General features: G+C 36.1%; 3 protein-coding genes and 1 pseudogene across 3 annotated transcripts; all 4 read right to left on the bottom strand.

Moving 5' to 3' along the window:
- Positions 1-1337: 1337 nt before the first annotated feature.
- LOC133856673 (3-hydroxyisobutyryl-CoA hydrolase-like protein 3, mitochondrial) lies at positions 1338-7502 on the bottom strand (annotated as a pseudogene).
- Positions 7503-10956: 3454 nt separating this feature from the next.
- On the bottom strand, positions 10957-12113 carry LOC133856889 (uncharacterized). Its single transcript, XM_062291938.1, has 2 exons — positions 11782-12113; positions 10957-11693 (listed from the first exon to the last, which is right to left on the bottom strand). The coding sequence occupies exons 1-2, from the start codon at positions 12100-12102 to the stop codon at positions 10968-10970; spliced, it is 1047 nt and encodes a 348-aa protein (XP_062147922.1). The 5' UTR covers positions 12103-12113; the 3' UTR covers positions 10957-10967.
- Positions 12114-14918: 2805 nt separating this feature from the next.
- LOC133856672 (zinc finger BED domain-containing protein RICESLEEPER 2-like) lies at positions 14919-16874 on the bottom strand. The gene is made up of 2 exons (XM_062291731.1): positions 16409-16874; positions 14919-16069 (listed from the first exon to the last, which is right to left on the bottom strand). The coding sequence occupies exons 1-2, from the start codon at positions 16872-16874 to the stop codon at positions 14919-14921; spliced, it is 1617 nt and encodes a 538-aa protein (XP_062147715.1).
- A 3442-nt stretch (positions 16875-20316) lies between these two features.
- Positions 20317-23323, bottom strand: LOC133857431 (strigolactone esterase D14-like). Its single transcript, XM_062292697.1, has 2 exons — positions 22869-23323; positions 20317-21222 (listed from the first exon to the last, which is right to left on the bottom strand). Exons 1-2 carry the CDS (start codon positions 23249-23251, stop codon positions 20775-20777), a joined length of 831 nt encoding a protein of 276 aa, XP_062148681.1. The 5' UTR covers positions 23252-23323; the 3' UTR covers positions 20317-20774.
- Between the last annotated feature and the right edge of the window lie 1444 nt (positions 23324-24767).

The raw sequence follows: 24767 nt of genomic DNA, 5'->3' as shown, positions 1-24767 counted from the left end.
TCAAAAGTTTCACTCTATGGCAACAATAATAATCCATCATATAATTTTCTTTCCATTATTAACCATTGATTCAAATGTTAGTCACCTGGCTAAATCCGTCAGGCCACGTTATTGAAACAGCATAGTTGCCCATAGGCCGAATATCTTCAGGTTCAATATCTTCTGGAACATCTGTATATTGCAGTTTTTGCTCCCCTGTCCATTCATCCTGATATGACCCAAATTATCCCACATTAGCCAAAAGGTCAGACATGGAGAAGACTCCAAAAGCGACATAGTAACATCAACTGACATCAAATCCATTGTAGGATTTGTCAAGGCCTTTTTTTCTTCCTAGAAAGTAACATTTTGTTTGCTTTGAATAATCAGCATTCTAAAGGACTAGTAAAGAATTTGGATGCTTCTACAGTCTATCCCATCAACTTGTTTCTCTTTTAAGTTGAAGCACATGTATTTCTGCAGCCACCTCTAGATTTGTCCATTAACTTATCTAAAAACTAAACGTTGCAAGGATTTGAGGTCAGATTATGACTTTTCTATGCTTCTGCTCAAAGTAATAAAGAAATAAATTTAAGGCTTCAGATTGCTGATGCAAAATGACAAATTAAAGCATCCTCTCAAGTGAGGAAGTGATATATTCAACATTCGCTCACAGGTTTTTCAAAGCTTAAGTGTTCGTTTGGAATTGTGATTTCGTAGACATTAAGTACAATTTTAAACCAAATTACATAACATAAATTGTTTAAGAACTGCGTTTTTAAAAATTGTGATTTAAAAACGCAAAAAATCTTCTTTTTCAAATCGCAGATAAGATTGTATTTTTTGAAAAACGAAGAATTTTAAAAGTTCATTTGCGATTTTAAAGGCTAAACTGTAATTTTGCCAAACGCTTAACAGCGTTTTTAAAAATTACTTTTAGAATCGCCCAATTTAAAATAAAAAACCCAAACATACCTAAATTTGAATGAAGAGAGGGTATAGAAGAAGAAACATTCACAGAATCACAATCATTTGCAAGGTCTGGCTGTAGAGTACAACAACTCCTGGGGCCCACGATATCACAAACGGGGAATGCTAGGCATCCCAAATTTTTTTTCCAAAAGTTCGTTCCCAAATGATGTGTCAACACCTCATGTGATCTATCATTTTGAAAAATGTGCCACAATCTCATGGGATTGTGACACATCATTTGAGAACCAATTTTAGGAAAAAAAATTTGGAATGTTTAGCATTTCTCATCACACAAAATTCTATAAACACAGTCACCATCATCACAGACGAAAACCATACGGCGTACACACAGTTCGATGCCTTTTGCTTATGTAAAATGAACTTATTTTCGACAGCTGAAAATATACTTCAATGGACAACCCATCTCTGTTATTGATGCAACAAGGACTAACTAGGACAGTTATAATGCAATCTCTCACGCTCTCAACTCCTCCACTTCTGGGCTCAATGGGGCAAAGAGGATTTCCACTTCACTGTGATCGACTTCCTCCAAACTTGCTGGATTCCACTTTGGGTTCTGAATGGCCATAATCATGACAGGTTCAGAGCAAAATACAGCATTTATTTGGCAAATGAGTACACTTCTTTTGATAAGTAGGTAAATGAGTATACTTCTAAGGGCTCAAAGACCAAAAAAGATTGATACAGCATTAATATTGCCAATAGAAAATTGGTACCATCTGCAGAAGAAACTAGAAGTAATAGCACCCCAAGTTCTGAACAAGAAGATAACTAGGACGCTAAGAAGATAGTTTGCATGATATAGCTAGTAACACGAGAAATCACTACTAAACACAGTAACTTGATGTTAACATTACACCAAGCTCACAAAACTAACATATTTCCACATTCTTCTACAGTATAGAGAAAGGGACTTCAGAGACAAATGATATAACCTGATCCTTGTCCACCAAAACTGCCCGGACACCTTCTGCAAAATCATTTCGTAGAGAAAACCGTAAGGCGATGCGGTATTCGGTTTTCATCACACCGCTTAGCTGGAAGCAACCAGATGCAGGAATAAACATGTTACATAACTTATGCTCCATAGGAAAAGAAAACTACCAAAACAAGAAAGAAAAAGAAAAAAGAAGTAAGCTCAAAACTGACTGTGGACAATTCGCTGTCCTCTTTTCCATGGGCAGATGCAACTCTAGAGAAATGCTTTTGTGTTAAGCAAAGCGAAAATGGAGCACCTTTTCCAAGACCTTGAAGAGCTTCATTAGCCCACTCTACCACTGCCCAGGGAAAGAACGGCAATCGGAAAGCACGAAGGGACAACATCGAGTAAGAAGGTTAGAAATTCCACTTGACATCTCAGTCTTTGGTAGAACCAAAGAGATGTATGTACATTTCATTCATCAACCAATAAAACAATCGGTACGCATAAACATACCAGCAGCTTCACTGCTAAGCTGATGCTTTTTCAGTTCTTCAATCGTCTCATTAACTGACTTATTTGCACCGAAGCATGAAACTATATGAGGTAACAACAATTTTAACTGGGACTCAGACTCAGGGTTACTGCTGTATTTCCCCAAAAGTGCTTCGATGTCTTCATGTGGATCCTCAGAACTGAAGTAACAAGTGGATATAAGTTTTTTAAGTAAGAAACCATGTGCGTTTTACTAAGGGACCATCTTTTGTGCGGAACAACATTTCTCATATATTATAAGTCAATAAACATGAGGAAATTATATACTGAACCACAAGGTATATGCACCGTGGAGTTCATCAAAAACAAACACTTGGACTTCATATATTAATCTTATCATGTGGTTCTAGCTCACCATGAATAAATCAAATGGCAGCAATTACAAAACTGCACCACGAAAAGTCCTGACTTACCAAAAGAAAACAGTCATGGAGTTCTCCTCATTTCACCAAATCAATTTCATAGAGCAAAATCAACTAAAGAAGCAAAACTTCTCTAATATATGGCTGTTAATTTTAAACAACTTAAAATGTTCAAAATTATAAGGAAATTAAATGCGAGTTTCTAAGCAAGACATCACAGAAAAGCTAAATGGATTCCATGAAAATGAAAATAACAATTACAGATAGAATGATGATCTGAGACATACAATGTAGTTGCCAAAAGGGCCTCCTTCAAAGGACCCAAGCTCCCCGATGGCACAAAATGTGTACCAAGACCTACATATACTACATCAGCGGGTGTAGAAATCCTTTTTCCAGTCATTCCAAGATCCGCACCTGCAAATCATAATATAAGTTGGAAAAATGCAAAAATTCAGGAGACAATAAGTTCAAATGACAGTGACGACTATGCCTCTGTACTTCCAAATCCTTTGCCTTTGTTTTACTTATGACTACTTCCTATGAGGCCAAGCTCTTCTCGTGCTTTCTATAAGTTCCCATAACAAGATCAAGATTGAAAAAATGTTCAGTTCCAGTATAAGAACAAGAAAATAAGTGCTTTTTGTAGCAACAAAAAGAATACCAACTGATCCTCCTCCTGGACTTTGTGCGGCTATATATGCAAACCCAACATCTGGGAACAAGCCAATCCATTTTCTGGCATAGCGAGAAGAGTCCTCTGAAATGCATCAATACAAGGATAAAAGTAAAAGTAAAAGAAATTAGAATGCCAATACAATATAATTGGGACTAATCACCTGTCTATATTGACGCAAGCATATCTCAGTTATGATCCGGTAGCGACCATGTCCAGATAGGCCAATTCCAAAGCCCATTGTTACGCCATCCACGAAGCTTATATATGGCTTCTTGTACTCGGAAATTTTGCATATTAGAGAATATTCAGCGGTGAATACCTGACAAATGCACAGCACAATAAGGCATATTAACTTCATGTAACAAAATAATAGGTCATGCACAAATGTAAGAGGCAGACTAATGCTGGACTGCACATAATATATACACATCCAGCTAGTGATAATACATTTAGAAAGAACTAAATGAGAATGCACCAAATATACATCTAAAGACGATTTTACACAAGAGCCCCGCATTTCTTTTTAAGTTTTAGAAAGTTAAGACAGGTCAGGGAATTGAGAGGCAGACACTAGTTCAAAGGAAAGTCAAAGGTACTTTTATTAGTATTTGTGATATTTATCTAAAAGAAAAAGAACTCGAATTTCAAAAATATAGTTGACATGGCAGTTACTTTGATTTAGTGTTTTTTTAACAAAGTTCAAGGTTATTAAAGGGACATAAGACCTCAATCATATCTGATAGTTGTTTTTTGGTTGTGATCTGCTTCACATCACCACCTGCAGATAAACTAAGATCTTTATTATCATCTAACTAATAGACAACAAACTAAGCAAGCTAACTAATTAAAGAAAATAGCATATATAACACAACAATGCAACATAAAAAGAAGAAAAGAAGCAACAGAATATAAAACAGCGCAAATAATCTATATCAACCACAATCAAATAAGCAATCATGAAAGAAATGCTTGTGGCACAAAACAAGCATCATAAAGAAACCTTCTGCACAAGAGGTGTGTTTTTGTCTTTTTGAATCTCAGCAACATCCCCTTTAATATCCATTCCTCAAAACCTTATCTAAGGCTTGGACAAATATAAATGGAAAAGATATTAAAGCTAAAACAAATTCAGGGGATAGCGTGAAAACAAATGGCGGTGGTAGAAAAATGTTGTGAAACAAACAATCTACATAAGACTCTTAATTTCTCCATGTTACCTGCAGAAAAGGCACGAGGCGAGCTGCTATCAACCAGAACACATTTGACCCTCGGGTCCGATTCCCATTCATCAAGAAATTTTTTATATCTTACATCCATATCTGCATTATTACGAACAAGTTTCAAGTTAAATATAAAGCAAACCCAGCTGCTAAAGGAAAGCGAAGAGAGACAATGATTTGGCGAGGATTTAAGAAGCTCCGAATAAGCTTCTCTCATAGCTCTTTATTAAGAAATGGTGTAAAAATTTTATTAAAACATCATCTTTTCATTTTTTTTAATAAATTTCCCTGCCTATCACAACTCGTCGTTGCCGTTGGTGAGGAATTAGGATGGAATAACATAAAATTTATTTTTATCTATAAAAAAAAAAACATAAAATTTATTTTTGAATTAAATGCTTCAAATTTTGTTATCTCAATATTTATCACCTATCATTAAATAATAAAAAAACTCAAATATTCTAAGAATAATAAATAATAGTTAATTTAAAAATCTAAATAATTCTTCTAGCTGCATTCTCACTTTCTGTTTTAGCTCTGATTCCTTTCCTCTCTGTTTTGAAAAGGAAACCCCTTCATCTTTTTTAGTTCGATAATTTTTGGTTTCCTCTTTAATACTTTAAAAAAAAAAAAAAATCTAAATAATTTAATTTAATTTAAAATATGCTCACATTTGTTAAAAATTATTAAAATCCTCTAGAGCTCGCACAAGTTATTTAATATATTAATATTAAGGGCAAAAGTCTTACAGAAGTGTTTAAAAAATATTCTCCATTGTTGACCTTGCTTAATCTTTATGACGCCTTCCTTGCACATGCACGCTTGCCATTTTCAATTTCTTAGTTTTGTGTGCTTATCAATTTTCTCTTTGGGCTACAAGCCCAAAAAGGCTGTCATCAAGAATTGGCACCAAATTAACTATTGTAATATGAGTACGTAATACTATTCTTTACACTTATTTATAACACACATGTTATATCGGCTGACTTGATGTGTTTTAAGTAACTTGCAATATTTTTAGTTTTGTGTGCTTATCAATTTTCTCTTTGGGCTTGGGCTACAAGCCCAAAAAGGCTGTCATAAAAAATTGGCACCAAATTAACTATTGTAATATGAGTACGTAATACTACTCTTTACACTCATTTATCACATACATGTTATATCGGCTGACTTGATGTGTTTTAAGTAGCTTACAATTTTTTTTTTTTTTCAAGTGACTGACAATCTAACATGGTAAGCCATTTAAAACACGCTATATATGTTAATCGATGTGATATGAGTGTGATAAATAGGTGTGGAGATGAATAGCATTACTATTGTAATATTTTAAAGAATGAGTGAGAAATATGGCCATTTTGGGATTTGAAATGAAATATTTGATTCTAATTGGTGCACTGACTTTCTGTGATTTGATCCATGTAGCATTGATCTCTTCTAGTCACCTGTTGACAGGTTAACACCCACCCATAGGGCTGTAAACGAGCCGGTCCGAGCTGAGTTTCAGCAATCCCGGACCGGCTCGTTTAAAGGAAAATTTAAACGAGTCGATCCCGAGCTCGAGCCGGGCTTAAGGATCTTTGTCCGGGATCGACTCGTTGGGGTATTACCCCAACTCGGGACTGAGCTCGGGACTGTTAAGTAAGCCCTCATGAGTTGATCCGAGTGCTCGACTCGCTCGAGTCAACTCGAGCTCGAATCAAACCCAAAAAGTTGTTTCAAGTTCGATCCGATCCCGAGCCCGAGCTTCGGGTTGAGGGCTCGGCCTGTCGAGCCCTAATTGGGTAACTCGGCCCAATTAGGGCTCGTTAGTTCAATAATTATTAAAAAAAAAAAAAAAAAAAAAAAAAAAAAAAAAAAAAAACCATAAATAAACAAATTTGAAATTTGAAGTCTGCAATTTACAGTTCGAAAAACTACATACATGAATCAAGATTCATCTAAAGCTAATAAGCTATGAATCAAAAAAATCAACAAGTTGCTTTTACCTGCAACTTAAATTACAATTTTAAAAATTAAAACATAAAACTATAAAGAGATCAGATTTACATAGTTTGAAAGAGATCAAATTTTACCCAAATACATAGAGATCAAAATTAAAAAGACTACAAGTCTACAACTTCTAGAAGACAACTTAAATTACAGCACAACTGCAGCCTGCAAAATGTTAAGAACAATCTGAGTTGCCACTTGCCAAATGCCGCAAGTCCCACAAGATCACACTGAACTAAGACAAAAAAAAAAAAAAAATGTTAAACTATTTTTACTCCCTTGCACATTTAATCAAAGCTTTGTTTACCTTGATAAACATGTCAAGGGAGATTTATCATTTAAGATTTGTCTAGATAGACTATACATAGTTACATACCAACTGCAACTTCTCTATCTCCAACAGAAAAGGTATAAAATACAAAGAGATCAAATTTACAAAGAGATCAGGTTTACATGAAGATTGAGTAATTCTCATTCGAGTGAAGGATTAAAAGACAACATAAATTATGACATATTAACAATTTGAAAATGAATAGTTAAAAACAATCTGAGTTGCCACTGCCAAATTTGCCACAAAACCACACTGCTGCACTAAGACATTCTTGGGATAAAATAAATTGTATAACAGATTTCAGATTCTCACATTTCAATCTTATCATTAGTGCATAGCTTATGTCATTTGGTAATGTGACTTGCATGCAAGAGACTCCCACTTACCTCATATGCTTGTGATTCTCTTGAATTGCAAGCATAAGAGGCAAATGGGAGTCTCTTGGCATAAAAGTCCCAAGCAAAGCAATAGACATGGCATACAAGTCCCAAGCAAAACATCATAGATTACATATTTCTAACTTAGCAAAGCATAACAAAGAACATGGCAGATTGTGTTTTATTAACTAAAAAATAAACATGGCAGAATATGGAATATTATAGATGAACGAAATTTTCAGAAACCAAAGAAAAGCTTAATTTTTAAAGAACTCAGTGACTCAAACAAATCCCAGAACCAGAATAATAGATTACAGATTTCTAACTAAGCAGATCATAATTTTTTAAAGAACTCAGTTACTCAAACAAAGCCCAGCAATCAGCATAATAGATGAGAGATTTCTAATTAAGCAGATCATAACCGTTTATAAAGAACTCAGGTACTCAAACAAAGAGTGATGTTCACCACTTCACCCAAATGGCCAAAATACAAAGAGATCAGATTCACAATGCCACGTGTGACTTGTCAAATGCCACTCCTTACAAGAGCAGTAGACCACACTGGACTAAGACAAAAGGAATTGTTAAAAATTTTCACTCCCTTGCATATTTAATCAAAGTTCTTTTAACCTTGATAACATGTCAAGAGAGATTTATCATTTAAGATTTGTCTAGAAAGACTATACATAACAATTAAGAGTTAAGACATACCTCATGACATGAGCCATACTAACTTCTCCAACAAAAATGGACAAAGCCACAAAGGGTATATTAGCTCAAGTTAAACAGATTGTCCAGCAAGGTAGCAACAGATTGTCCAGCATGAAGCAATTCAAGTTTTAAACAGTTCAAGTTTAAACAGATTGTCCAGCAGTTCATATTACATACTTAACAAAAAATAAAGGGAAAACTGCAATTTACCCCCTGATGTTTACACGAATTTTCAATTTTGGTACCAATGTTTAGATTGCTTCAATTGTACCCAAGAAAGTTGAAAAAAATTTCAATCCACCCCCTTCCGTCCAATTGCTCCGTCTGATGAGACGGAAATGGACCCACGTGCGCGGCATGTGACTTATATGCAGATAACTGGACGAAAATACCCTCAAAAAATTGAGCCGTTGTTTTCTAAGTCACCCGTATTGTTTCATGTATATTTGGTTCAAATATTGTTTCAGGAAAAACAAGGGTTTCGAATTTGAAGGCTGACGGAGACGATGGACGCCTCGACACAGGACTCAACCCCTGACCAGATACCCGTCTGTTTTGGGCAATCGATTGGGCACTTGAAGGAGAGGATGGAAGCAAGGTCGGAGTCCCCACAGAGTGTTGCCACTTTTTCACGGCAACGAGTATGCTACTGCGAGCGGCCGATGAATGTGAAAACGGCGCACACGAGCAAAATTTTCGGAAGAAGGTTTATGGGGTGTGAAAATTGGAAGGCAAGTAGTACTTATTCTGATCGATTTTAGAGTTTCATTTTGTATTTGGGAGTTCAAATTTGCAATTTTATAGTCGGCTTTTGAAATCTGGCTTTTCTGCATATATACCATTCGATGTTGGATTGTTAATGCTAAAAAGTGGCAAAATCTGGAATGCATTCCAGACAAGTTGGACAAGTTGCAATTTTTTCATTATTTGTTGTGTTTTGCAGATCAACAGAGATTGTGGTTTCTTTGAGTGGGTTGATCCCAAAATGTGTGCACATGGTCAGAGGGTTGTTGGTCGATTGGTTGAGTGGCACGAAAGTTTGGTGGCAGAAACTAAACGATGTGAAACCATGGTTGAAGTAGAAGTTGGGAAAGTGAAGGCCGAAATGGAGAAAGAAATTGAGAAGGTGAAGGCCGAAGTTGACAATGAGAGGAACGCAGAAATTGCACAATACTGTAAAGAAATTGAGATTTGGGGGATCAAATTTGAAGCAGTGAAGAAGAATTACCACACAATGCTTGTGTGTTCGTGGATTTTATTTGCATTGTGTTTCTTCTTCGGACATGCAGCCAAAAACCAGGAGGACAATAGGGTTGGTTATTTGAGGTTGCCTTGAGTTGTATTGTTAGACATTTTTTGTGCACTTCTATGGGGCCATAGAAGATAGAAGTGAACCATTTTTTGTGCACTAAGTTGTGTAGTGGTATTTTGGTTGCCTTATTGCATGTATTTAAGTGGGATTGTTTGTAGTTGGAGCTGCTTGTATTTATAAAGTAACAAAAATTTATCCCATTATATTTTTCACACTATCATTGAATTAAAAAAAAAAAAAATTGATCCACAATCCGATGATATGGACATGCTTAAAATTGGATACCTTAGAAACAACTCAAGACAATATTATGTATCACATCAACAGGTTCCCTTCAAATATTGTAATGTCATTCCAAAATCACACAAATATCAAAACTTGCAATGCATTCCAAAACCACACAAATATCAAAACCTGCAATGCATTCCAAAACTACACAAATGTCAAAACCTGCAATGCATTCCAACATCATAAAACACATTGTAATCATTACACAAAAATAAGCAATTATGCATTACTAGTACTGTCTATCAAACACAACCACCAATCCTGCATTTTTAGTACTGTATCAAACACACAACCACCAACTGTCAAACACACAACTACCAACTGTCAAACGCACAACTACCAATTGTCAAACACATAACTACCAATTGTCAAACACAGATTATGCACATGTGCATTAAATACAAGCACATATTTAATTAACGCTTCCATTCTGGCCTCATTCTCTTCCTCTTCGCTTCAGCAATCTCAATTGTCTTTTCAACAGTGGCCACCACACATTTGCCCTTGCTTTTGGATGCCGGATTAGTTGCTGTCTCACTAGTTCCCGCACTGCCATCTCGAATTGCATGGCCCCCTCGGATTGCAGGGCCACCTCGAATTGCATGGCCCCCTCGGATTGCAGGGCCACCTCGGATTGCAGGGCCACCTCGTTCATCACTATCACCCTCAGTTAGATCAATAGGTATGGTGGGACCCGGTTTGGACTTCCCAAAAATAGCCGTGACCCTTTGTGTCTTCCGTTTCCTTGGAGGAGGTGGGACCGGATTTGTTGTTGCTAGTGGAGGTGGTGGGACTGGATTTGTTATTGCTAGTGGAGGCGGTGGGACTGAATTTGTTCTTGCTGGTGGAGGCGGTGAGACCAGATTTGTTCTTGTAGCCTGTGTAGGAGTTCTTGAGGTGGTACTTTGTGTCTGTTCCAAATGAGTCAAATAAGGTGTGGGACTATCAGTATGCATATAGTACATAATAAAAAATAAAGGATAATAAAGATTAATAAACTCACACTGTCTGTAGGTGGGGTAGGCAGCACAATACTTGCTTGGGTACTTCTCATTGGACATGCCCTTTTATTATGCCCGCTGCCCTTACACATGGAGCATTTCATCCTAGCACCAAATTTTCTCATTCTGTTTGGATTTTTCAGATCTCTACATTCATCAACTTGCCTTTTTCTTACCTTCTTTGGTCTACCCGGGGCCACTCTTGATACTGGGGGTTCCAACTTGTCATGCTGGGTTGGTATCCACTGCTCTTAACTAGGCATTGGGTATATAATTGGCTCATATGCTTTCTTGTACATCTCCACAGTGAAGTACTCATCAACATAATCCTCTGCATTCTTACAACTATGTCGAATAGCAGCACATGCATCAACACAGGGGATTCCAGACATTTCCCACACTCTACAACCACAATTTTTTCTCCTCATGTTGACTACAAATTGTCTACCATCTGGACCAGTCACTTCAAACATGTCATCACCAGCATATAGGGCAACACAGTCCATTGATTCATTCCGTATTGCATCCAACTTATTTTGGATTTTAGGAGTTAACTTCCCTGTCAAACTTTGAATGCCATCCCTCTTAGCCTGGTATCTCCTCATCAACTTTTTTCGTATCTGCTCCAGCATGGTCAAGATAGGCTTATTGCGAGCCTTTAGAATGTATGAGTTAAAACACTCACATATATTATTCTGCAGAAGGTCACACTTTGAATCCGTAGCAAACCATGCTCTTGACCATGTACTAGGATCAATTTTGGCCAAGTACTCATGGGCATCACTCTTCATTCTCTTCAGCTCACCCATTACCCTTAGAAAATCCCCTTCAGTGTATGCAGAAGCTGCAGCCCATAACTTCTCCTTTAGGGCAATTCCTCTATGCCCCCCAATGTCCCTATAGTTCGCATAAAGATGCCTTACACAAATCCTGTGATCGACGGTTGGCATGACATAATCAAAGGCTGGCATTAGACCCTACGATCAAAAAACCACAACATTAGATTAAGAATGTTAGACATTTTAAAATAAAATGAGATCACACGGGGCACTAACCATGACTTACCTTCTGTCGATCCGAAATAAATGTTGGCTTGCCATGCCGCTCATGGTTCCCAAGATTAGACACTAGGGTTTCCAAAAACCAGATCCAGCTGTCCTTAGTCTCAGCTTCAACTACGGCATATGCAATCGGATACATGTTATCATTGCCATCGCGTCCAACTGCAGCTAGAAGTTGCCCCTTAAATGGCCCTTTAAGGAAACACCCATCCACCCCTATCACAGGCCTGCAACCTTCCAAAAAGCCCTTCTTCATGGCTGCCAAAGAACAATACAGTCTTTGAAATATTGGATTCGCCTCGGGTACTGTCTTATCCACTTTCATCACAACACAACTTCCTGGGTTGGTTGCTCTCAAGGTCTCACAATAGTCCCACAAGGCCGCATATTGACTCCCATGGTTGCCATATATTTTTTTATTAGCCTTGATTCTTGCCCTATACATCATGCTCGGATTCACATCTATCCTCCATCTTTCTTTCACTTCATTCTGTATCACATGTAATGGCATGTCGGGCTGAACTCTAAACTTATCAATCAGTTTATCGGCTATCCATGTAGAGTTTACAATTGAGTTCCTAAATTGCCTGCCACAAACATGTCTACCTTGAAGGCTGATTATCTGGAATGTAGCTTCATCATCCACCTGTCTAGCATACACTCTATAATTACACTTTAGTTCTTTACATACAACAAACACTTTTTTCTCTCATTTTTTTTAAAGATAATGTCCTTGCCCCTCTTCAGATTGAACACCCTAACAACCTCCCTAAATGTCTGTATATCTTGGAATCTCATCTTAACTTCCAAACTTGGATCCTCTCGGTCAACTGCATGGAACTCAGACCCTCTTGACTCAAAATTTTCAACTTCTTCATCACTAGCTACTGGTGAGACAAGTATGTCACTTCTAGCCATATCAGAGTTATTGTCATTGTCATCATGACCAACTTCATCTTCATTATCACCATTACCACCCTCTTCACTATTCTCATCATCACCACCTTCTTCACACTTCTCATCACCCTCTTCACCCTCTTCACTATTCTCATCATTACCACCCTTTTCACTATTCTCATCATTACCCCCTTCATTATCCTCTACATTACCTTGTTCAACCCTAGGATTATCATGTTGTACATTAGAGGGTCCAGAACTATCAACATCAACACCAACATCAAATACGCCTTCAGTATCACTAAGCTTATCATCCCACCAAGGATCATCCAAATCAGCCATACCTCCATATTCATTATCATCTTGACTATCCTCTTCATCACCTCCTCCATCCCCAAAAGACAAAATATATAATTGCAAAATGGCATGCCCATCATGGCAAGCAGACAGGTTCAGCACATCATGGTCTGAAGTAATTAAACGCAACCCATCAGCAAGACTCTTCACGGGGTCTTTAAAATACATTAAATCTCCTAACTTATATCCATATTCCTTACATATATCTTCAATTTCAAAGAAAGATAGTTTATCAAGGTCAACACTATCTTTGTGCAGTTCAACTTCACCACCCGTATACTCACATCCAAAACTCCTGTCAAACCTACCCCCAAAATGGACCTCAACCACTAGTTTATTGTGTGCCATCCTACAAGGTAAATTTAATAAAACATAGTAAGTGACATGTTGTTAAATTAAATAAAGGCCAACAACACATTAAGTGACATATGGGGACCACAACACAGCAACCAATATACACAACCACAACTTCTCATCTGGGAACCATTACTCTTTTTTGAACACACAATACAGCAACTAACTTCACACACTGGCACCATTTTTCTCATCTGACCACTGTTGTTTTTTAAACAGACAATACACCAACTAACTACACAAACAGACATAATCATGTACCATTTTCTCCTGATGGGGTAAATTGCAGTTTTTTAAACACCAAATCAACACAAAGCAGCACATCATGCACATGTAAAAGCAAAGCACATGGTCCCATCATCATACAAAGCCACAAAGGTAATTGAAATTCAACAAAACACATGGACCCAGTAAGAAAGCAACTTTTCAATAAAAAATATACAAAGACAATCATTGAAAGCATCTTCTGAATAAAACAAAGATTTCATAACCCAAAAACGACGGAACCCTAAGCACATTTTAGTTCGGTTCTTTCGCTTCATTCAAGACAAAATAAAGGAATTATCGAATGAATTTAAAAGATATCATAACACAAAAACGACGTAACCTACTTTTGCACAAAACCCTAAATTTAAAAAAGGGGTCTTTTTATTTGAACATACCTTGATCGAACACCCACTTCGGTTGGTTTAATCACGACAACCCTTAGCCCAAAGTCGATTTCGGCTGAAATTTGTTGGTGATGATAATCCGCAAAGGAATCCTAAATCAAAAATTTGTTGTTGATTCCGGAGATGTTTTTCGGGTTTTTACTTTGCATTTGAAAGTGGTATCTGAGTTTTTAAGCTTTTAAGCGGACACAGGACCGGTCTTTTTTAATTTAGAAAACAATGGCTCAATTTTTTGAGGGTATTTTCGTCCGGTTATCTGCATATAAGTCACATGTCGCGCACGTGGGTCCATTTCCGTCTCATCAGACGGAGCAATTGGACGGAAGGGGGTGGATTGAAATTTTTTTCAACTTTCTTGGGTGCAATTGAAGCAATCTAAACATTGGTACCAAAATTGAAAATTCGTGTAAACATCAGGGGGTAAATTGCAGTTTTCCCAAAAATAAACATATGTAAAGTTTATAACGCCCAAATATCTAAATCAAACCTCGAAAGAATCAAGATGATGACAATTCAACTTCAATCAGTTTCTACAAAAACAAGCACAAATTCAGTTAATAAAGTTAGTTTATACCTAAACAAAAATTAGTGATAAACACATGTAATTTCATGCAAATTATGTGCTTAAAATACCACTTACAGTTCCAGAGGTTTTTTTCTTGAGACCATGGATTGCTCTTACCCAATCGGAGCCACACAAAAGCATTTGAACGGTTTCAGTTTTCAAGGATGCTCGGTGTGGATCAATTACCCTACCACCTGCACTGAATGACGATTCAGAAGCAACTGTCGTGATAGGTACAGCTAGAATGTCCTTGGCCATCTTAGACAAAATTCGGTACTTCAAGGCATTGAACTTCCACTATGCCAAAGCCTCGAATTTGTTATCAATATCTTCACCACTGTCATCCTTATCGCCTATGTACACATCCTCTTCAAGATAGATATCCAAATCTGATTTAATGGGCCGAATGATATCTGTAGTTCTAACATGATCCCGATACCTTGATCGAGTTGTGGACACTTTAGGAACATGTGGGGTAGGAACACATGAAAATACTGTAGCCTGCTCAGTAGCACTTAGTTTCAAAATAGAATAATTATGGGCAGTGACATACACTTCAAATAACTCATGCAGAACGGCCAGCACATTCTGTATGTGCTGTGGATACTCGGACTCAGGGTAAATAAGAGGAAAACAGAAATTGATCAACTTCATCTTATATCTTGGATCCAAGACAGCAGCTATGGACATCAACAAATTGCATTCCCCCCAATACTTCTCAAATTTCTGAAACATTTTTTCTGCCATTGATCTAATGTAGTCATGCCTATCAACACATTTCAATTGCAGAATTTCCTTCATTCTCCATACCTCAGGTAGAAACAGATTTGAGGTAGGATAATCACTTCCTGATACCATGTTTGTAACTTCATTAAAAACCGACAAAACTTGGTTTACATTCTCAACCTTTTCCCACTGTTCCGAACTCACAACCCACTGAAATGCTTGATCAACTTGGTGATATCTTGGGAACACTTCTTTGAACCCTACTGCAGTAGCCAGCATCAAGTAGGTGCTGTTCCAACGTGTAGGGACATCTAGAATCAGTTTCTTAGATGGCAAATGCAAACGTTGAGCTATTTCACTAAACACTTTCAACCTTCCCTCTGAAGCAACCACATACTTTATTCCTTGCCTAACAGAATCAACAATGTCTCCAATTTCAGCAAGTCCTGCTTGCACCAACAAATTTGTCACATGCGCACAACATCGTACATGGAATAACCGACCCCTAACATCCAGCTCATTCCTCAACTCAAAATCATCTTTAATGATTCTAATGGCAGAATCATTTGCTCTTGCATTATCAACTGTTATTGTTAATACCTTATCCTCAATGCCCCATTCTATGAAACACTTCCTAAGGGCATCAGCAATAACAACACCACTATGAGGAGGAGGTACATTAAAAAAGTTCAAAATTCTCTTTTGGAGGAACCAATCTGAATCTACATAATGGCAAGTAACAACCATATATGACACCCTCTGTGAAGATGTCCACATATCAGTTGTTATGTTTATCTTCTCAACCCCACTAAGCATTGCTTTAATCTTCTTCTTCTCACTAAGGTATATAGTTATGCAATCAAATTTCAAAGTTGCACGACTGATCTTTTTCCAATGGGGCGTGCATGCCTTCATAAACTTGTTAAAAAGTTCATGTTCCATCATGTTAAAAGGGTACTCGTGGAAGAGCACCATGTGGGCAGCAAGTTCCCTAACCCTCTTCTCACTAAAAGAAAAATTTGTCAAACTAGCCCCCCCCCCCCCCCCCCCACCTAGCTCACCACGATCATGGGTCAGAATCTTTTGCTTCTTATTGTTGGACTCCACATACTTCACACAAGCTACCAAATGCCTACCAAGTGTTGAGGTAGAACTAGATTTGGAAACAGCAAACAGCCTTTTACACCAATTACACTGAGATTTTTTTACACCTAAAACTTCAACTTGAGAGAAGTCATCCCAAACTTTAGAAGTTTTTTGCCTCTGTTTCTTCTCAAATACACTAGTACTAGTACTAACATCACCAGGAGTAGGAACACTACCCACAGTGTGAGAATCAGTAGGACCAGTAGTGCTTACAGTTGGGGGATCGGAAGGAGGAGTATCTACAGTTACTGGTTGGTCTTGTGAATTTCCATTGCCAGCAGCTCCAAGGGTAATGGAATGAGTAGTTGCATCATCACCTAAGTCTGCTTCATTGACTAATACAACTTTATTGACTTCCATAAGCTGACTTCTGTCTTCCATGTGCTGTTTTAAGTTGTAAACAACTATTAAAATTTTATTTTTATAACAAAACTAGGGCTATTAACTACAGATTATGTTAGATTTGAGATTAGGGACTAGGGATTTGGGGTTTTAGAGTTTTAGGGATTAGAGATTTATGATTTTAGAGTTTTAGTGATTAAGGATTTATGGTTTTAGAGTTTTAGGGATTAAGATTCAGAGATTAGGGATTTAGGGTTTCAGAGTTTTAGGTTTCAAGTTTTAGAGATTTGTCTCTTATGCTTGTGATTTAGGGTACAGTGTTTAAGATTATGAAATATGAGAGTAACAGAGAGTTCTATGGTTTAAGTATTTAGTGTTTTAAGGTTATAGGGTTTTAGAGTCTTTTAGGAATTTAGGATTTTAGAGTTTCATGGATTAGGGATTTAGAGTTTTAGGAATATGGGATTTAGGATTTTAACTTTTAAGGAGGAATGTTTTATAGTCTTTAGTGATTTAGGGTTTTAGAGTCTCAATGACTCAAACTATCAAACAACATGGCAAAATGGCAAGATATATACTCAAACAACATGCAGAATATATAAAGCAAAGCAAAGCATAATTTTTAAAGAAACTCAATTACTCAAACAACAAAACAGATTATGTACTCAAACAAAGCAACGCATAATATATTATAGCATCCTAGCATAGATTACAAATTTCTAACAAAGCAAAGCATATATTTTTAAACAACACAGTTACTCAAACAAAGCCTACCATAATAGATTACAACCTTCTAACACGACTACAAAACACAACAATAATGTCAATAAGCAAGCCAAAGCAAACAAAATTAAAACACTTTGTGCATATTATTTTCTGTTAACTAAAAAATGAACATGGCAAATTATGGATTACTCAAACTCTCAAAGAACATGGTAGATTATGGATTACTCAGTTACCCAAACAAACCCTAAACCCTAATATATCACAGATTTTCGAAAGACCTTTTGAGTCGATATTGTTCTAATTGGTTTCACCGCTTCAGGTTTGAATCTGCAGTCAAGGAGGTTGATTTGGTGTCTCTGACTCTCTGTCACCACCTAGATTTGGACAAAAACCCATACATTAGAACACTAAATACTCTAAGTAAAACTGAAAAAATTAAAAACAAAAAAAAAAAATAAACTTGTTCACTACTTGAGATTTGAGAGTTGAGACCGAAGTTAGATACCTTTAGCCTTTAGGGTATGTAGTATGCTCGTAGACTATAGTTGTAGTCGGCTTTGGCAATCCAAGCCCTTCACTCCTTTAGAGTTTAGAATATTTTCTCTCTCAACTCTAAAGCGCCAAACCGTGAGCAAAAGCGTGTAAGATCTATCATATGAGAAGATTAGAGAAAGAAAAAACATAAAAAAATAAAATAAATCACTCAACTGCAAGTACTCGAGTAGGCTGAGTAGCCCATCCATCAGATCATCTAGGTTTAGGGATTTCGGCTGTGAGATGTGAGGCATGGTCGCCTTTGGATGGATCGGGATGGGATGGGATGGGATGGCAGGTCGATCATCGCCTCCTTGTACCCTTTACTGGTTTGAAGTCGACGAGAGTGAAGAACAAGAAGGAAATGGATCCGCATTTGTGCCATTGGATTATCTCTTTCATCGTTCATCAACGACGGATGGAGAGAGTTGATGAATGGGTCGTTGAGAAAATTGAATGAGAGCATAATGAGCATTCAATTTTCTTCTGATCTCCCATTAATGCTTGCCAATTCAATCGAGTGACGGTAGGGTTTTTCTTCATTTTCCACCGTTCGATTGTGGAATTGGTAAAACTAATTCTTTTGAACGGCTTAGATCTATCATTGGTGATGACGGTTGAAGAGAACATTTAATGGGTTGTCGGCAAAATGGTTTTCCGAAAGGTTCGAAACCATGCGTAGGTTAAAAAATAAAAATAATCCCCTGCATCCGTGACGGTTCGCTACGTCTGAAACCGGTGCCATCTCTGCATCTTGATCGTTGATTAGGACTACCATTTTTATTAAACTTAAATCTGCTCATTTAAGTGTTGAGCTCATGTGGACATGCAAACATCGGATTAATTCTACCTCAATGGTGCGTTCTAGCTGTCATCCATCTTTCAATCCAACGGCTAGAATTTCTTCCACTTTTAATCGGACAGCTAGGGGTATTGCATTTTGAATTCTTGGGAAATGGTAGTGGCCGAATGGATTTTTTAGGTTAAAATTCCCCCCCCCCCCCCCCCCCCCCCCCCCCCGCCATTTTTTTCGGGCTTCTACACTCTTCCAGTCTTCCTCAATTCCTCCCCTTTTTTTTTTTCGTTTTCTTTTTTCTTTTTTCTCTTCATTGAATTTGAATGGAAAAAGAAAAAAATCATATTCATTGTTTTCTACCAAATTTCCAATTTTAGCTTTTTTTTTTTGAATAATACGAAAAAAAATAAAAATAAAACAAGGGCTAGTCTAAATGTCTAATAAATTATTATTTTTATTTTTTATTTTTTTTAAAAAAAAAACAACAACACAATTACTCAACGAAGACTATTAGACTACTTTTATAAATTAATATATTAATATCATAATTTGTTTATTTTTCATAAGATGATTACATGATTAGATAAGTGATGAGTTTTTTATTTTTTATTTTTTATTTTTTTTATTTTTTAAAGATTAAAATTTAAAGCATTAGGGTTATAATATAGATATATATAGTTATTACTTATTAGTTAAAGATTAAAGCATTAGAGTTTTAATGTAGATATGGTTAAACTTATTAGGCATTAACTAATGTTAGTCGCTTAGTAAGTTAGTATGATAGTATTACACTATTACTATATAAGTTAATTTATAATTTATAATACTATTATCCTAACAACGTAATTTGATAAATTTATCATTACATAAATCACATTGATACATATGTAGGTTATGTAACGTATCTAATGATAATATGTATATTGAACGGATCATTTGCTTATATAATTATAGTTGTATTCATATGAATATGATAATGATCAAATGATATGATCTATATATGATACATTATATAATTAATAAATTATTATATTCAAATTGTTGATTCGAATTTTCAAAATTTCAAGCCCTAAACGAGTCGGGCGAGCGGATCGGTCGGGTCGAGCGTTACTCGAGTCGAAATTTTTGAGCCTTAAACGAGCCGAGCGGGCGAGTCGGTCCGGTCGAGTCTTAAATGAGCCGGGCTCTCGGGGCCTCATACGAGCCGAGCGAGTCGGGCGGTTCGAGCTCTAAACGGGTTGAGCTCAGGAGCCCCTATCGAGTTATGTCGGACGAATCGGGTATGTAGCACTAACTAATCGAGCGAGTTTCAACAGTAACGAGCTCGAATTCGGATCGGGCTAAACCGGGTGGGTACCGAGCGAGACCGAGACCTCGACCCCGACCGGCTCGCTTACGGCCCTACCCACCCATATACCCAAAGACTAGAAGCAATTAATATTTTCATTCCACTAGTTTGTTTACAAGCAACACATCATTCAAGAAGACAAAAAGACCAAGATCGATAAAGTAATTCACAAAGCTTTAAATCCCAACAACTAAAACTACATAAAATAAAGACAACACACCATTCACGGCCAAACCATTTCCTACTTAATTCTATCCCATGAAGTTATCCATAAAGATATGGGTATTTATTTTTGATCACACTATTCCAGAGATCGACCTAGGAGGATAAGGATTCACAATAATTATCTGTCTGAATTACCAGTAATTTGAACAAATAATATGAGAGAGATTTCATATGATACTCACCTGCCTGATTAGGTAGTTAGGCAACCCTGAGGTTTCTCATATTATGTGTCAAAATGCTAACAATTTTGACACATAATTACTGTGGATCTCAAATCGAAACGCGAACATATATACATCAGCTTATGCTCTTAATTAGTATGAGGAATATCAAAGCCCAGGATACTCTGTAACACATCAAGGAGGCGGAGGTGAGCAGTTAGCTGTGGAAAATGGCCGTCAGTGTCAATGATCTCCACAGTCGATTTTGCCTTGATTTTCTTTTGCATGTAGGATGGCACTGAACTTGGGACGACAAAGTCATTGGTGGTGTGAATGATAGTGCATGAGGTGACAACCTTGTCAAGAATGTCTCGTTCATCACTGTAAAACACAGTTTTAGCCAAGGGAAGTGCCACTTCTGGTCTCATTCTTTTCAAGCATTTCGAAAACTTTTCAACTGAGGGGGGATCTTTTGTGTCCACCACAAGAGAAGCAAATCTTGTAGCCCAATTGTGATAATCGGATTCAATGTTTGAGAGGAGCTGCTCAACGTCTGACTTTTCAAATCCTCCCACATAATCATCGATATTTATGTACCTACGATAATATTTGTACATGCAGTAAGAATACGCACATAATTTAGGAAAGATACGAGAACAAGAAAGAGAAACAAAGAATTAAGGTGGTTCAGTCGATAACTTACGTCCACACGTTAAAGTCTTTTGTTTACTACATATTTATTTGATTATTTGGCGTATAAAATATATGCCACCAAATTTATTTTCCAGACGCTGCATTAGTGGCATCTGTAACTGCCAGTAATCAAATGTCAAGAACATATTTTCTGGCGTTTATTGACTCATTCTAGGCGTTTAATAAACGCCTAAAAGTATTGTTTTATTTGTAGTGACAAGACTATATTTATAGAGAAATAATTTGAACGTTACATGTCTCTTTTATTTTTACATTGACAACAATAAATCTAATTTTCACAAACAATCTTCTGACTCATGAGTTGTTGTTACTCTTGTCTTAATATGTAAATAGCTAGCATGAGGAATTTTTAGACTTGTTTGAGACATAACTAGCAATTTGAACTGTATCATACCAACGTTTATATAGATTAATCATATTACAAGAAAGATTATATAGATTAATCATATTTTCCTCAAAACTTAAAGAGAGTGAACATAAAACTTTTCACATCTTACATGCTATTCTCATGCATAAAACATAATTACTATACATTACCATTAAAAGAACTACTACATAATCATGCTATCAGAGGCACATGCTTAAATTCAAATCATGTTGATACATATACATACTTTATCTCTTTTACGTCTTTTTATTTCTTTTAACTGTTTTTTCATTTCAATTAAAAATGATATATTAATAAAATATGAATACGAAAAACATGAAGAATGATTAGACTTGATGATCTGATCTGATGTTACGTTTTCATTTTATTGTGGACACGAGAAACTAAAAAATCCATTGGCCGGCCATGGGCCACAAACATAAACCTAACGTAAAAAGTACAAGAGACAAAGGAACCCGGCACCATCAAGAACCATGTTTTGTGTCCACATGTTTGATTGGCTCATCATATATAGATGATAATACAACCTTATTCATTCACACACTCAAAACAGACCCATTTAGTTGTTAGGTTAGAGAGCTAGACGTCATATTTGGTATATATAAGTAATTAAGAAAGAAACTAAAACAGAAGAACGGAGCTAGCTGTTTAAGCTAGCCATATTTGCTATTGAATGGATGCAAATTTGGAATATATTACAAAAAGAAAAAGAAAAGAAAAAGAAAAAGGAAAAGAAAATATATATATATATATATATATATATATATATATATATATATATATATATATATATATATATATATATATATATATATATATCTATATAAATATATATAACAACAGTTAAATCATCATTCGTCTCAAAAATTTAATGACATTAACTTGTTAGTAAAATACGTGAAATATTTAGCTAAAATAAGTGAATTATAAACTCGAGTTTGAACTCGTAACCGCCGACTTTAATAACATATTAAATTACCGCTTAGCAATAAAAATAAAAAATTTAATAATTTAATTTATATTTCAACACCAACGTAAATCAAAAGAGCCTGACCATAAACAAATCCTCCTGTGTGTGAAGTTTCCACCGAAGAGAAAGCAATTAGTAATAGAAAGAGAGACGTTCTATTTGTGTAACTACCTTGGAGAAGCTCCGATGAGTATGAGCTTCTTAAAAAGCTCGGGTCTTTTGACGGAAGCGATGCAGCCAATCATACCGGACATGGAATGCCCAACAAAGATCAAAGATTGAAGGTTCATCTCATCTAGGAGACCGATCAAGTCATCCGCAAAAGCATCGTACGAAGAGTAGTTGACAGGATTGAAGAGGGAGTGATCTTCGACGGCGCCAGAAAAGGTCCAGTCGAAAACAAGAACCCGGTAATGTTGAGCCAAGTAGGGAAGGATTTTGTCCCACACCGACTGGTCTGCTCCAAACCCATGTGCGAGAACTATGGCTTCGCTGCCCGAGCCAATTATTTTCGTGTTCATGGCAGTTGAGAGGCCTTTGTCTAGCAACACCATGATCGGAACAACAGAGCAGAAGAAATAAGAAGGTAGGAGATAAAAAGCTAAAAGCTATTTGGTGCTGTTTGCGGTTCGTTTGGCCTTCATTATATAGGCCAAATAATGGCTTATTAGTAAATAAAGAATACTGCTTTCGTTGGAATTCAAGGGCTATCTATCAGAATCCCCTTTTAACCAACAGATACAGTAAAATTACTTTTCAGGCCTGCAGCTATTATTGGTTGGGATTGTCTAAAATTATTTATTCGAATTTGAGAGAATTCAGATAGTCTTATAATTAGTCTTTCGTAATCACCTACTTGAATTCTCTCAAAGTCAAATAAATAATTATAAAAAATTCTAAACCCTATCATAACGTCAAATTGGTTATTGGACAGTAAAAATTGTAACAGGCGTATCGGAAGCTATTCCTGTAATAGGATTGCCTTTGCCAATTTCTAAATGCTAGAGTAGATCCTAAAGAGATCCCACTTCCTCATTAATTTATCTTGAATCGGGATCTTTTGGTTCAACTTTATCCCAATTTTGCTGAGTGAGCAACCCCATTTTTCACCTTGAATTGGTCAAAATATGCGAAATTTCTTACTTTTCATGGAGTATCAGATCCAGTAATTGAGGGTCTATGACTAACCGATATTGCACACCATCATTTAGCTATTGCAATTGGTGTACATATTTAAGAGAACATATTATCTAGTATTATTAAAGAGTTGAATTGGTAAAAATTTAAATAAAGAAGAATACATTTTTAAGTATAAAAGCTACTTTCAATTTAATTAATTGGCATTGAATCTACCTTTCGAATCCATAACTTCACTATCAACAAGATATGAGACAGGAGCCGAATGACCAGATCGATAGGTTACCCCAGTAAATAATTAATGAAATGAAATAAGAGAGAGCCCCTTAGCAATTAGTAATTAACAATTTCGTTGATGGATTAATTAAATGATTTTTTTTTATTAGTTAAATTTTTTAAAAATAAGTAATAATTTAATATAGTATTAGGGTCAAAAGTTCTGAGTCTTAACTCTGATATATACCTTTTATTTAAATTAAATATTTTACGTGTTGGGTCTTATTTATTAAAATAGAATTTAAATCCACACGTGAGGGGAAGTGTTAAAGTATTAATTGATTAAATTTACCTCTTCTTATCAAATAGGATAAATAGTGTTTTAACAAATTAGAGTAATATTATGCTCTTTCTTGTCAATAATCCCAAGTAATTTATGGAGTTGTGTATTGAATGTTCAAGCTCTGTTTATTTAATTTTATTCGAACATGAGTTGAACTTATGCTTATAACTGAACTAGATAATTTGTTCAAACTTGACACATTTATTTTTCGAGCAAAGTCAAACTTGTTCACGAGCTTCTCAATTAACTTATTTACTTTTTAAATAAAGTAAATTCATATTAACTATTGTTAAGATTTTATCATTTGAGTTAATTAAACAAATTAGGGTTAAATACATGTTTGCCCTATGTGGTTTGCAACCTTTATTTTTTAC

This window comes from Alnus glutinosa, chromosome 14 (genome assembly GCF_958979055.1).
Source record: "Alnus glutinosa chromosome 14, dhAlnGlut1.1, whole genome shotgun sequence".
NCBI classification, from domain to species: Eukaryota; Viridiplantae; Streptophyta; class Magnoliopsida; order Fagales; family Betulaceae; genus Alnus; species Alnus glutinosa.
Note: the sequence above shows the minus strand (reverse complement) of the source record. Positions and strands in the feature narration are given on the sequence as shown.